The sequence below is a fragment of the Amblyomma americanum genome, chromosome 1 (assembly GCF_052857255.1).
Source record: "Amblyomma americanum isolate KBUSLIRL-KWMA chromosome 1, ASM5285725v1, whole genome shotgun sequence".
Classification (NCBI taxonomy): Eukaryota; Metazoa; Arthropoda; class Arachnida; order Ixodida; family Ixodidae; genus Amblyomma; species Amblyomma americanum.
The window spans coordinates 324462472-324477862 of NC_135497.1; the positions used below are offsets into that span (position 1 = coordinate 324462472).

The 15391-nt window shown below is 51.4% G+C and overlaps 1 protein-coding gene across 2 annotated transcripts in view; it reads right to left on the reverse strand.

The window, feature by feature from the left end:
• The window catches only part of LOC144115429 (acyl-CoA Delta-9 desaturase-like), an 89537-nt gene that overhangs the window by 6660 nt on the left and 67486 nt on the right, over positions 1-15391 (reverse strand). For both annotated transcript variants that reach the window (XM_077649828.1, XM_077649827.1), the window contains 2 exons: positions 9509-9707; positions 8717-8847 (listed from right to left, as the gene is read on the reverse strand). In XM_077649828.1, the coding sequence (XP_077505954.1) occupies positions 8717-8847; positions 9509-9707 (330 nt within the window). The remainder of the gene's footprint in view (positions 1-8716; positions 8848-9508; positions 9708-15391) is intronic.

Consider the following 15391-nt stretch of genomic DNA (forward strand, 5'->3'; position numbering starts at 1 on the left):
TTCTTACGTTTGCTAAATTGTAGCCCCAGCTGTTGATACGAGGTACGGGCGGGATGGGACCTTTTCGCCTTTTCTCCGGAATAGCGCGAAATTAGGTGTTTTGGTCATTGCCGAGAGAATTTGGGAAGCGTACGGTTGTGGCGAAAGTAGCGAATAAACACAAATTGGGTATGGGCAGTTTCTGATTCACGTCATTCGCGAGTATCGAACGAGTTCTGAGATCGGCCATTTGAGTGAGAGGGTGTGCAAGGTCGATTTTGCTCGCAAGGCGTCATCAGCGGCCGTGAAAGCGGAAAAAATATGTACGTTGACATCATAACTCGGAGAATGACCTATAAACTAAGAACATGCGATGAACAGGAACTGCAGTGAACTGAAGTGAAGGCAAGATTTGATAATAAAATAAGTGATAATAAGACTGGTAAGTTAAGTGATTCCGCGCGCACATTTCATATTTACGCCTGAATATCTCTGTTTGATGTCCGAATGGATACAAAATGTTCTATAGACAAAGTTTAAATTGGAGGTTGTCACTTGAATTGAAGGATGCCACTTTTGTGAGCATGTCTCGTGAGCGACGAAAAACATCTTTCCGGAACAGTAAGCGCACGGCAGCCACGATATTTCCGGACACATTGGTCCGCCAACGCAGAAACCTGATATGATATGACATGATGTGATATGATATACCTCATGATAAAGCAATGTCTGGCCGTGGTGTACTTACCACAGTAAGACACATTATACGACTGACAAGCAGAACAAGGATATAATAAGGTCAGCAGACAGACAGAACACAAGCTGATTGTTAAAAGCACCACTAATCCTGCTCGGCTGCTACAAGGGAGGCAAAAAAGTTTTCGTGTTTCAGCGTGACCTCGCGGTAGATCGAAAGTGAGCATAAGGACAGTCAACTATTTCTTTCCTTTTGTTTTCGCCTGGAAATTTAACTGCATCTTACGTCGACCCACGACCCTGACAATCAGGATGTAAATCCTACCCGCTCCTAAACCACATTGGATGCAAATGAATGCGCATCATTAACGTGCTTGTGGCACCGGTGATACCGCTTTTCTCTGAATACTGTCGCGCGCGGTAACCAAAGAAAAATGCCTGACCCACGATCGCCACCCGCCATCGAACAGTTGCAAACACTACCTGGCGCTCGAAGCGGGACACCCTGCACTGTCCCTCTGACGTCCATCGTCCACTTTGCAGTACCTGTCGACTTTGCGATGGCGGCAGCTGCGGCGTTCGCAAAACGTTCGTACGTGGACGTTGACAAGGACGCGCCGATGCCGGCGTAATAGTCTACCCTGTTATCGCTCGGTCACGAATACGCGCAAGCAAAGAGATGAACAACTTGCGGAGAAAATTTCCGGTTTCGGCCCAGTGACCTTTACGTCTGAGGCTGTATAACGCCGAAGCAAGGGTGCGCGACGCGGTGTGCTTGCGGTGTCTTCGTCATTCGCAAGACAATGGGTCTGCCTCAGCGGGACTTTCCTCCAAGATATATGAGGACACTGACAATGAAGAGCAATATCGTGAACCCCAACGTCAATTTCGGTGTTTTGTTTGGCGCAATGGGGGCGATCCACGTGAAGTTAGCCACGGCCGCGCCGAGTAGGGCTTGAAGGATTTCCGGCCATACTAGTGTCGTCCAGGTTACAGGTACAAATGCGGTTGTATATCTACCACCTTCATTTCCGTTCCCACGAAGTAGAGCTGCTGGTCGGTTTATAGGGAGGGACGTGTTTCCTACCGAGAATGCTTTGGCTAGGGAAAAAGGTTGTGCAATATCAAGCACGAAGTAGTAGATATTAAACGTTCCATGAAATTTCTAAGCATAAAAAAATTGAAACGAATGGAGCGAGGTGAATGCTTCGTAGCTGTTGCTGTCATTATAATTAAAGAAAATCTCCTCTAACGCTGACGCACAGAACGCAACGTATAATATAGAGAAAGGCAGGTCTGCAAACGAATTCCTGCATTGTGGTGCTACAACACAAAGCCCTTTATCTGGCGACTGCTAAGCCAGGTTGGAAAAGCAGCGATTCTGAGAAAGAATCAAGAAGGCGAAATGTTGTAGTGTGCTACGCAGTACGGATGAGAAAACTGCATACTTGGGTGGAATCCGAGGTCGCAGTTCTCCTTTTGCGAACGACTAATATCTAAAGAGGTCGCGGCGATTAGAGCGCAGGGAATAATTTTTCGAAAGGCTGGTAGAGGCAACTATAAGGAAAGGCAGGAAGGAGGTCTTCAGCGACATGATAGCGAGAATCGCCGCCGCGGTGGCTGAGTGGTTACGGCGCTCGGCTGCCGGCCCGAAAGACGCGGGCTCGATTCCGCCCGCGGCGGTCGAATTTCGCTGGAGGCGAAATTCTAGAGGCCCGTGTATACTGTGCGATGTCAGTGCACGTTAAGGAACCCCAGGTGGTCGAAATTTCCGGAGCCCTTCACTATGGCGTCTCTCATAGCCTGAGTCGATTTGGGACGTTAAATCCCCATAAACCATAAACCAAACGATAGCGAGAATCCTGGAGATCGAGTTACGGGTGATAAAAAAATTGATGATGGCCTAGCTCTGTTAGGCCAGGATATACGTATCGTAAGCGCGGCGACATCTGGTTCGCAAGAGTTAATGTACGAAAGGCGCGCATTCACTACATGCGCCTTTCTTTATTCACTGTTAAACCTTGAGCCGTCGTGGCGGAGTGGTAGCGTCTCGCCTGGAACGCCAAAGGCCCTGGCTCGATTCCCAGCCTAGACGCAGGGTTTTTCTTTATTCAGTCAGTGTGCGGGGGGGTTGTCCACGTGGTCGGTCACGTGGTGATGAGCAGCTGCCGGCGGTGCGGCGCCGTGGCTGGTCACGGGGTTCGTCATGTGGTTGGTCACGTGGTGCGGTTCCCAGAGCATGTGCAGACCGGCGAGGCGCGCGCGGCGGCGGCGGCTGTGAGCCGTGTGACAACACTGCTCCTCGCGCATGCGCAGAACGGCTCTCCAGGAGCCACGCAAAACTGGTCAACATTCGCCAGTGTAGCTTACGCTACAAAAAAAAAAGTTAATAGTGGAGGCCGAAGCGGCAATCACTTTTGTGCAAACGTTTTGCGATTCTCAAGAGCGAGTGGAGGCTTGAATGCAAACCAAAGGCAGCTGTACAGGATCAAAGAGAAGCCAACCTCAGTCTGTTGTTTTTGTATTTAGAATGGAGCTTGAATAAGAGGGGAGCATTGCAGCACAAACAGTTAAATCTGGCACAGCCGCGGTGGCTCAGTGGTTAGGGCGCTCGGCTACTGATCCGGAGTTCCCGGGTTCGAACCCGACCGCGGTGGCTGCGTTTTTATGGACGAAAAACGCTAAGGCGCCCGTGTGCTGTGCGATGTCAGTGCACGTTAAAGATCCCCAGGTGGTCGAAATTATTCCGGAGCCCTCCACTACGGCACCTCTTTCTTCCTTTCTTCTTTCCCTCTCTCCTTTATCATTTCCCCTGAGGCGCGGTTGAGATGTCCAACGATATATGAGACAGATACTGCGCCATTTCCTTTCCCCCAAAACCAATTATTATTATTATCACAGCAGAACCAGCTTCTGAGTTGATAGCATCCGAATACACGCGCATGTTCCGAGGCATTGTGCTGCACCTCAGCCCCGCAGCTAGGCGCAGTGAGCGGGTTGGGGCAGGTGGGGTTAGTGGAACAGTCACTCTTCGTTTAGCTAACGAGGACGGTTGATTAAAAGAATGACAGCAGGTCGTATCCCACTTCAAATTGAAGAGAAAGGACCCGTGTGGAGAAAGCATTCGCGAGCAATTCGAAAAAACACCAATCCACCTTTTTCACGACGCGACTGCGCATGCGCCCATCCCCTGGCGGCGGTGTCGCGAAACATATTGGAAGGGTCGCGCGCTCCACTCGAGACCGGCCGTGGAAGTGCAAACAAACCGGCTTCCTACGAAGTGTGCGTTGCTGCAGCCGTCGGGCGTTCAGTGCGACGCATTTGGCAATGCCTACGACATGTGTTGCATACGGCTGCATTGCGCAATATGTAAAGGGAAGCAAACTCGGATTTTTTCGCTCTCCGAACGCTTCCCGGGAGCCTTCGACGCAAACCGTGGATAAAAGCAGTTCGCCGGCTCGACGATCATGGCCGCCCTTGGGCACCGTCAAGCACGTCAAGACTGTGCGGGAATCACTTTGTGACAGGTACGGACGAGGTACTGCGGTTAGATGCGTGTGCAGTCTATCACAAAAGGTTTTATTCATGGCCAGGAAGGCATCGAATGTTACCGCGGCATTTAGACTTCGTTCCGACGCTTTTTGCTTTCTCAAGCAAGAAGGCCGAATGGGCAAGTGCTGTGAGCCGCTTTCAACGCGCGATGGAGCGGGCAACGAAAAAGTAGCTACGAGAGCATTCACGCATGGTGCCAAAACTTTGTCATAATCTCCTACGGAAATTTCCTTGTTTATGCTACTACACCCTGGCCAATCCCCCCGTGTGGGTATGTGCCATGTATTAAGAGGCAGAAGAAGAAGGAGGTGCCTTATGCGTGTGTACGAATCATATCCATGATGAAGACCTCTGCGTGGTATCGCCGGAATGGATCAATGTGCGCCTCTCGCGCTCGTCTTTATGGACGCGCATGCTTGTTCAACCTATGCAGCGGTGTGCTGTGGGAAAATACAGTGAAATGCTAGCAGAGCTGCTTTGGCATATACAGCGGAAAACGCCAACCTTACTGATCGGGGATATTTCATTGAAGATTATGTTCCGAATGTAGCCTTCATCTCTGAAGCGGCGGCCCTTGGTCAGCTGGTGTTCGCATCGCATGCCGGATGATCGGATATACTGAAGAGTTTGCTCTTCGGTGGGCACTGCAGCCTGCCTCGGACTTCGCACCCAGCCATCAATCAATCCTAGAAGTCCTCCAGGTACCAGGTGCTGCCCAGGACACGCCATCGTCGACAGATTCCAACAAAACGTGCTCCGGAGCGGCACTCAGTACGGCCGGGCTGGGCGCGCAGTACCCTACCAGTGAGCTTCCATCGTTGTACGCGAGGTGGCAGCACAGGAAAATGAAAAAGGAGGATTGAGCTAGTTTCCAAAGGTTTCCCTCCAACTGTTACTCGAGTAAGGAACAAAGGTCGCTTGTCTTGGACTCAAGAAAATTCCTCTAGCAGCTCCAGCATAGTCGATCAGGAGGCGCCATTGCTCTCAACGTTTTAATGGGAAATGCCAGAATGTGACGAATCTTGACAAGCGAAAGAAAAAAAAAGGCAAAATAGGATCAGTAAAACCGGCTGCGGGCGCACCAGAAGCCCGATTAGGGCCTTCGTGTAACAAAGAAAAGTTCCGGCTCGGTTACCCGCACCTCCTGAAGCAGAATATTATCGCCCAGTTTCCCATACGAGTACCTAGACCTGGCGACCAAGCGCCGAAACCGGCAACACTGCTTGGAATCGGACGCGAGAGAGAAAAAGGGGGCGAGAAGCATGGCTCGGCGCGGAGAATCCCGCTGCAAGGTCAGTGCCAACGCGGGTCATTCACTCCCTCCGGGCGGCGGAGGCGCCTGGAGAGCGGGCCGGTGGAGAGGGGATCACCACCGGTGACCTACATTCCACGCAATGAGCTGGGCTATGCGTACACACGGGACGGAGCCGGCGGCATCCGCCGGCCTCGGCAACGATGTGGGCGGTGGCTGTCTACTCCGAAGCGCTCGCCCCCACTCCCTTAATCGCGCGGCCGCACCTTTTTTTTTTCTTTAGTTTCTATTTTACTTCGCATTGACATTGCTTGACTGTGAGTGGCCTTTCTGGTGCTTGCATGCGTCCTTCCTGTCTACTATAGGGTGTAACGGAAAGAACGCGACAAAAAGGCAAAATGAGAGAGAAAAAGAGAGAGTGGAAAAAAGAAAATGAGGGCCATGTCTGGAGAAACCGCCAAATGAGGCGCACGGAGGCAGTGATAACGATCGTCTCGCCATTTTTTTTTTATGCAGGCTAGCATGCATCGATGATCGCCGCCTAGTGTTCCGAAAACGCTCTGCTCCGTTCCCCTTGTTGTCTGCCATACTTATCGTATGCGATGAAAAAGAAGACAAAAGAATCTATGGGCTCCCGGAACTACTAATTTAGAAGCATGCATAGGAATGCAGCTAGCCAAGCTGTGTAGTACGTCTGAACAGAACTTCGTACCTCTGCCAACCACACTGTGTCTAAACTGATCGCAAACGGGAGATCAATCAAGGCTACAGCTGGGTATACTGCCGTTTAGTCCCACAAATAAAAACAACTGCGTCTGTGTGTGCGCGTGCGCGGGGTGTTGAGGGGCAGTTTACTTGTAAATGCAAAAATTACACTGCACTTTTCAGTAGTTCTATTCTCGTTTCATATTTCTGGCGCCTTTACCATGCCCAGCTTGTGACAGCGAGGTTACTGCTCATATGTAGTAAGCAATGCCACTCGCTGGCTCAGGTATAAGAGGTGCGGCTAAACAGCGATATGGAGGCAAAACGACTGAATAGTAAAGTAACTGTCAATGGATACGGCCTCTTGTTTTGCTTGTTCGTTTGTTCATAAATATCCCTGTTCTAGGCAATCACCTTTTAAGTAGGAAGTCATCAGTGCCTTGCTTTAGCCATATCGGTTGCATTCGAGTTCTTGAGATGTCGGGCAGCTTGGAAAATGAAGGCAGAGCGACTCGCGGAAAGCACCGACCGAAATCCGAACATCGATATTATGTTGTACAACGCAATAATAGCAACAAGAATCGCAGCGTCTTCGCTTAATGCGGCACCTACAGACGCTTGGAATTCCGCTCGGTAAGCTCGATAACTTCAAATACGAACCCTATTTATATGAGGTCTCTGACGCAACCGCTTCTGAGCAGTGGGGGAGCCGCAAGAGACTCTCTATCGGCGGAACGGTTCCGCTACACAACTTGCGTAACGTGCTTACTGTGTTCGATTTCGAGCCACATCCTTGCGTGGCGCTTGCATCACCTGGCCTCATTTTCCTGCTCCGTGTATCTGGACCAAACACGATGGCCGAGGATGCATCAACCGCCAAGTGCCGCTACTTCTCTCCCTCTTTCCATGTGACGAGAATTGGCGGAACGGAGGCGCTCCACCGGGGGTCGGCGGCCATTTACAACGGACGCGCGCGCGCCGAGCAAGCGCCCCGGAGGGCCGGATCGCCCACTTGCCTATGATACGCCGAGCCCGGGTGCTGCTTCCGTTGCGGACCTGCGCGCACTGCATACAATTCGTGCGGTTCGCTTTCCCCTACGCTCGCGCAGTGCGCCGGCGTGGGGCTTCGACCTAAATGGCGGCGGACGCGTCAGCGTTACGCCACAACGTGTTCGCGTCGCCGACGTAACCGGGTCGCTCGACGTGTCCGCGCACGCTCGCCCGCGCCGGATTTTATTTTACGCGTTTAGTTTCCATTTTCGACAGCTCAGCTCAGCTGAATCTGTTGAACGAAGTAGCTTACGTTACAATTCACGTTCCAGGAGTAACAGAAGTGAACAAAGAAAGAAAGAAAAAAACTAGCGGTAGTTGTTGAAAGAGGTTAGGGCGTAGTGGAGGAGACTATGCAACAGCGCACCGGAGTTTTGCTGCTCAGTCGTCAGCTCCAACCAACCCCTACGCTCCGCTTTTAATACACCTGCAGTGCTTTAGTGATGTCGCTTGTTTGAAGCCTGCTAAATGCATTTTGTTCGACCTATAACGGTGGCTCAACTTGTGGGAAAGTGGCTTTCACCGATACGAAGTTTTGTTCTTACTGCAGACACGTGTGCAGCATCACGAAAAGAAAAGAAGTGCAAGAGAACGCGCTGCCAGTGATCGAAAAATGCGGCTGCAAGAAGTAAGGCAGTCGCAACCCAAACTTGCCGCACTGGTTAAGTCTTGTGTAAATACCCTGCACTTCCGCAGTTAGCGCGAATGAATTTCTGTGGCAGGAAATCTCGACCACCGAGATCCTGGTGTCGAGTAGCCCTCGAGCACGCGGCGAGAGCAGGAGTTGCGCTCCTGAATCCGGGGCCGTCGGACCATGAACGCAGCGCCTCAGCCTCCGCAGACATGCTGACAGCAAGCATGCTTCTGAGCCCTATTTTATGCCGACGTGGATTTTAAAAAAAATTCACCGAAGCGTTCGGATTTGATCTGTATCGAGGAAGATGTGTCTTCACAGTGCTCCAATGCAAGGTTGAAACTCCATGGCTAACTAAAAAGATCGAGCCGATATTAAGGACGCCGCAGCGAGCTATGAAATTACGAGGGTAACATGAAGAGAGCACCGTAGGTCACAGAACAAACGCGAGTTCATGCGCTGCTCGAGTCCATTTGATCTTTTTTGTTTCCACGTACATACAAGGTACTACTAGTTCAGAGAACAGGTCGCCGATGTTCTCTCAGGGAAATAAAGTGGACACCAAGGGAAACATGGTCGGGGGCTGCAGTGGGAAGTTCGAGGGGCTTTTAGCAGTGGGCAGTCGGGACTGAAAACCTGCTGGGAACAAAGCGACCGCGGATGGCCCCGGACAGAGCTAAGTGAAGAGAAACTGGTAGCGGCATCACTCTTGCAGCGGACGCAATACAACTGGCGGCGATGAAGAATGTGAACGATAGGTGTGTGCGCACTGGAAACCGTGCATCCCACACGCGTGTGACGTGCGTGCAGTGTGTAGTGTGCACTAAGTGATACTGAGTGCGGCTCACCTGGCAGGCCATGCAGTTGAAGATCATGAGCAACACCCTAAGCGGGAAGCGTGCCTTGTACGCACGGTGGGACCAGAGCCTGTGCGCCCCAGCCGTGACACCCAGGCCAGCGCAGACTCCCCAAACGGTGGCTGCGATGGATGGAGACAACCGCAACCTTAAGCGCGTGGTGCGAGCCTCGAGGCAAAGTGCATCGCATAGGCACGTGCAGCAGCAAGGCAGTTAAGGGCGGCGGCAAACGCAACAAATAAGAAAGCACATCGTGTGTTGCATCATCATCACTGCCTCAGTTTATTTTGCCATTAGACCTAAGCACGCTCCTTTCAGCAGTTGAATAACGGCAATTTCTGCCCTATTGCTCCGTAAAAAGACATGCCTGCATAAAAATGCACGGAGAAAGCCGAAGAGAGGACTTTTCAGTGCCGCTTGGCGGCGTGGAAATGACAGCCCTGAGGAAAATTTCTGGGTAAATTAGGACAGCAATTTTTGTCGAGGGTCCACTGCAAGTAAGACGCGAATGTCTGTCATTATGACTCATCACGTTATTTAGCACGAGAAATTTCAGAGCGAAAGCTCTCTGTACCCTTTTGCCATCAGTTTTTAGAACGGACTCCAGAAATAATTTAACTAAGCCACCACCAAATCCACAGCTATGCGGCGCAAAATGTCAACTTGCCATGGCAGTCGTTTTGTCCGGCAGCTTCCCTCGCGAAACAGGCGAATCGCTCATCAATAAGGTGTCATGCTTCCAAACTGGAGCACGGAATAAATCGCCACAGCAGAAGCACTTACCAAAAACTGCCGTCTGCCACATGGCCCTGCGCGTCACGGCCAAGTAGAGGCCGTAGAGGGCCATCGAGTGCAGTATGGCGAAGACAGCCGCGTTCCGCCACACGACCTCAGTCTTGAAGGCGGGCTGCGTGGCTTTCTCGGGCTCTTGCGACACCGTCTGCTGCTGCTGCTGCACGGTCGTGCTGTGCGACGTGATGATCTGCGACCACGGAGACGAGAAGACATGATGTATTCTCCAAGATGTACCCGGCCCGCCAGCAGTTGACAGGGTCAGCGGCCCAAACCAGTTGCTCACAACAAATTAAAGTTATAGTATGCATGTGCTTCTAGAAGCAGACCGTATACAATGTCATTCGTGAAGCATCCATGATGGCAAGGGGCCGTGTGGCCCGTTTATATCGCAAAACACTGAGCACGCAATAGTTTCTTCTTGGAAAAAGGCCTCAACGAAGGACCAGATAACGCTTTTTTTTTCTGCGTGGTCCGCGGCATTATTCTGTTGGGTGCCGAAGTGACCACAATACTGTAGGACAACATACAGGCCAGCCTGATCTTGTCGTGTTAAAACCGCTTTGGCACGATTGTCGTACTAGGACGCCGGCAGTCGTCTGCAGTTGTCATAGTACGAGAACCGGGCAATATTTCGGCCACTTCATCCACGCGCATTAAAGAATAAGTTCGAAGAACCGGCACGACAGTTACAATCGAAGGAGACCCACCTGTGCTCGCTATCTGCACGCGCATAGCTTTCGCCAAGTCGGAGAGTATGCAAATTTTTTTTTTAAAAAAGTGTCTCACTCGAGCACAGACCGCGCCGCACTTGCTGTCCAGCGAAGGTAGCGTAAGACACCAACGCGCCTCCATGACCTCCACAGTTGCGTCCTTTCGGTAGACACAGCTCTAACGAAACTGAAGCACGACCCCTGCTCCGCTACTGAGGGGACCGCCGCCGCCCAACGGACCAGCGAGGACCGGCCACAGCGTTCTAGCTTCATTACGCCCTTTCTACCGCGTGGACACCCCAGTGACCCGCCGAAACTGGGGGAAGGCGGCAGGGAGCAGGTCATGCTTGCCGGCTGGCGAACAATGCGGGAAAGAGGGGTGAAGGGGACGGCAGCGTATGGGGGACTCTGCTTGTTTGGCGGGCTTAAAAGGGTATTTGAAGAAAGGCGCTGTTTGTGCCCCTTTCATCTGGCGAAACTGCAGCTCCTTCTCATCCGCCATACTATGAATCGCGGAAAACACCCGTGGAAAGCGGCATGCCACAGCAAAACACCCTAAAGTGGCCGTGTCCGCAGCCATTGTGTGACAGCGTTAGCTCCTTTCTTCCCGCGAAGGGCGTACGTGAGCGCTTGCTCCGGCTGGCGCAGCGGGGTCGTCATCTCACTTTCGGCACGTAGGCCACGCGATCCCCTTTGTTGCTCTACTAAGCGGAGCGTTTTCCGTTAGGAGAACGGCCTGTTCGGTTTGCGTAGCGAACGAGAGGCCAAAAAGCTACGCCTTCACTCCACCCATTGCATGAACTCCCGGATGCCTTATTAAAACCATTGTTACCACTGGTACTCTTATAAGCTCTGAAGTGGTCATGGTCGAAGCGTTTTGTATTAAATAAAACCCTTCGCTACAAAGCCTGCCTGTGTCTTTTGTTGTCTCAGCCTGTTTTTTATGTAAGGCTATCTTACTTGAATCGTCAGAAGCCTCGTAGGTTTGACAGCCAACCCTTACAGGGTTGCATAAACGCGCCTATTTTTAGCCGAAAAGAAAAAAAGAAAGAAAGAGCTACTCGATGCTGCGGGAACATCCTCGCATCCTGATTTTGGTTTGCGCCACCTCCCTCGGATGAGGCGCTGGTTGGGCAGTTTCCATTAACGGGAGCCGATCGTTTTCACTGTAGCCGTACACTGTGGCAAGGAAGAGGGGAGGCGGGCTTTCCCGCAGGGAGCAAATGGCGTCGCCCCTTCCCTCCGGCTAAAGCAGCACCAGGGGCAGCCGTTCGAACGGTCACTCGCACACCGGCAGTGCGAGCAAGGTCGAGCGAGCAACCTTTGCCGGCGGCTGCCCAAGGACAGCCTCCCCCGTCGGCCTACACTTAATAGGTCACGTACACCACGCCAGCTCGCGCTCCTTCCGGCTCATCGCGCACCGTTCCTTCTAGGATTTGCCCGTCAGTCGTGGGAAGAAAAACAAGGATGATGATCTTGGAGAGCGGCGAGCACATCGCGTGATTGTCTACGCCGTGCCCAGTGGTCAGAGCATGTTACACTGTGCAAACGTCGATGCTGCCAATCATTCTGTACGTTGACGTGGAAGAGCATTTTTTTTCTTCTCGCTATAAACAATTTCCGCTTTGCAAAGAGAAAAGTTAATACCACCCTCTGCGATGTTGCCAATGAGCAAAATATTTTCCGAGCTCGTTTGTGGCGACCTACAATAGGGAAAATAGGGAATGGCAGCTGCTTTTTGGCGTTGGCGTGAGCGCATGTGCGGTTGTTAGAATAGGCTGACCGTGCAAGCGTTAGCTAGAATGATATGTACGAACTCACGGCCTGCATACAGCGAGACACTTGCAAAGTAAAGCTGAAGCCACTGCTTGTGCCGATTCAACGTAGATAAGTTGAAAGCCACCTCAGCCTATTTGTGAATGTTAGCTGCGTAAGGGTCCTTGCCAATGCCATCACCATTTTATACTGGATCCCTAGGTCCCTGGACATCGCCACCAGTCACGAGGTTTCTTTGCGCGCAGGAGCTTGACCGAAGATTTCTTGAGATGCCTGTGCCATACGCGCAGAAGACAATGTGGGATCAGCTGCTTAATAGTTCAACTTTATTATTGCTATTACTTTCATAGCCGGTACTGCGCGAACAGATTCAGTGCCACTGTAAATCGTGATGGCGGTATAATTCTCGCAAGCTGTTTCAAAATAAGGTCAAGCGATGGTTGAAGAAATGTGGGTTAAAGCATACTTCTGAGGTAACACGCAAAACAAATCCAAACGAAAATGGAGTAAAGACGAGTGAGCAACCGGTGCCGAGACGCGTGCGCTTCTCTACTTTGTCCTTGATCTGTGTTGTTCCGTATACCGGGGATGCGACGCAAAACATTTTTTCTTTTATTCGCTTTGGCACAAATCTCTGTTCATAAGTAAAACTCGTTCATCATGCTTTAATTTAAAATTAGAAAAAGGATTGCTATTGCTCTCTGGGTCGTCGAATTAACCAAAAAAGTAGCCAAACAGTGTAACTGCGAATTAAAGCTCGAAATTGAGGCAGGTCTCGTTGAAAATGGTTTACACATGACTCGTGTGACTGAAAGCCGTGAATGATTTTTCTATTGCCCCAAGCCGATGTGCCATTTCGATAAAAAAAAAAGTAAATTATGCTGTCCCACACCAGCACTGAGATTAAGAGCGCGCATTCATGGACTACGATTTCTGCCGAACTCATTACGATGTAAATGATATTGCGGCATTTGCTACTAGGTCGCGTGCAGTATGACGCGTTCCGAAGGTGGTCCCTTCAGAAATACATGAGTTTAGCTAGCCGAAGGATTCCTCCATCCTGCACCGTTATCTTTATTGAAGCCTAAGCGACCGCCACGCCCGGAAAAATTTTGGCCGGAACGAATGTGATAACCTTCGAATCGTGCGAGACTGTATACATGTTAGAAGCCATGCATTTAAAGCTGAATTTGATTACTCGCAACATTCATTAACCACTGCGTCACTTTAATTCCTGACGCGGTCAGCAGCCAAAGAATGTTTAACGGTAGAAGCTATTTTCCTCCCCCCCCCCCCCCCCCCCATTTGTGCGAGTTTAATTCTGCAAGCAGCAGCAATTGCTATCGTCTCACTTCGTATCCCCGTGCGCTGTGATGAGGAATATAAACAGAACAGTAAAAGTCCCTTTCAACAGCTACGATTGAGCGGCCTCGACTTTTCTTGGCGTGCTCAAGGGACCATACAGGCACGCACGCGCCACGACGATAGGGACGCGATTTGCGTAGTTCTTCCGCTGGGGTGCAGGTGGCAGTGGAGCGAATGCCAAAATAGAGCCCGGAGAGGCATGATTACGGTCGCAAGGACAGAGAACTAGTAGTGCGCGTTTACCCTTCTCGGGCGGCGCCTCAAAGCGCGAGCACACGCATTTCTCACAGGTGAGCGGCTGAGAGAACGCGTGCAGAGCAAAAAGAAAAAAAGACCTGCGCCGTTAGAGATGGGGCGGTGTCCACCCCCCTCCCCCTAAACATCCCCGTGGCACACGCCGGCTGTTCCTTCCCTGTTCCGCTATACAACGCGTGTCTGCAGCCTCTTTATGGCCGCAGGTCCTTTGTCTCCCTTCTCTTGCCTCTTAGCTGTTGATGTCATGGTTTCCCCATCCATAAGCGACCGTACCGCACATGATTACGTGTCTCCTTATCTACCTACGCACAACTCTTCGGAGGCCGCGAAAAGCACGTGAGTGCACGCCCATTGAAGCCCACAGGAAGCGGGATTGTGGAGGGAGAGCGTAGTTCGAAAGCGTGCACGTTGAAGACCCTGCGCGGTCGAAAGCGGACTCGGACCGCTGCCTGCGCCTTTAGGGCGTCGGGGTTCTCGGAGGCCGGCCGCATTCAGACCAAATGCTTCTCCACTGCGAAAGAAACTAGAAAGCATAGTCATGCTACAGAATTTCCAAGGCCATATACTTACCTTTAGGTTTGGAATAATTCGGTTAAAGAATGTAAAAGGCTCCCTGGTTAGGATGAACTTAATGACACTGTTTTATGTTAGCCACTGTGCCGCATGGATATAAATGCAAATTAAAACCTCACTGAGCGAAGCCGCTTGCGCGGTGTGTGTTCATCCCGCTCGCTGCACAACTTGTGCTTCGAGCTTGCAAGTCGTTAACTTATAACAAAATTATAAGCCGTGTCATCAATAACTCACGACTGCAAACCCTTCTGTATTTCAGCCAGCGCTGATACAACCACGCAACCTTCTCAGCGCGATCGGTGCGGATTCTGGAGATTTCAACCAATCTAAAAAGCCGTTAATATACATTCCCCCCAAGGGCTTTCATACACTACAAAAGAAAAGGGGGTGGCAGAGGGGGTGGCATTTTCCCCCACTCCACCCTTTATTTTTTGCTTTCTGGCTAGAAGCTGGCAGTATGCTGGGCGCTATACCCGACACATATCCGAGGGGGGGGGGGGGGGGGGGGGGGCGATCTCAGACTCTCTCTAGCTCTCCTAGAAGTTTCTCGTAGAGCATGCACAGCCAAGCCCCCTGCCCCCGCACAAAAAAAAAAAAAGATTGCCTTGGGCCCCTCCGGGAAAAAAATTTCTGGCTGCGTGCCTGCACTGTACTAAATGCATAGAGACGTTGTGCCTATTTAAAAAGATGTTCTCAGTTACTACAACGAATATCAGCCACGCGTGAAGAAGGACCTTCGCGTACGTAGTGATGCTTCGACGTACCGACCCTCAAAGGAGTCCAGCCTTGCGCTGGGTTGTGCCTGAAACAGGGCCTATTCGACATGCGCGTTGAAGCGATATCGGATTTTTACCCACAGTTCAGATATCCCGCCGACGCGCACTTGAACTATGCTTGCGTGTTTGCTTCTGTACCAGCGGCATGGTTTCGACTGCCTGCGTCTTTTCGGCCGGGACTTCTCAGCAGCATGGGCTTGGCCACGCCCGGGTGCCTTCTGGTGGGTGCTGAACCACTCGCAGTCCCGCGGAGTAGGAGTTGAAGAGGCGTAGTAATTAAGGCACTGGGGTGTGTCACATCCGCCTTTTGTTCGCGTGTTACAATTACCGTGGGGAGCGAGCTAACCCGCAAAATGTGCCGGTAGCCAGCCGCAAGTACCAGTCCCGTTGCAGGAAGCGGGAACCCTTCAGGGCAT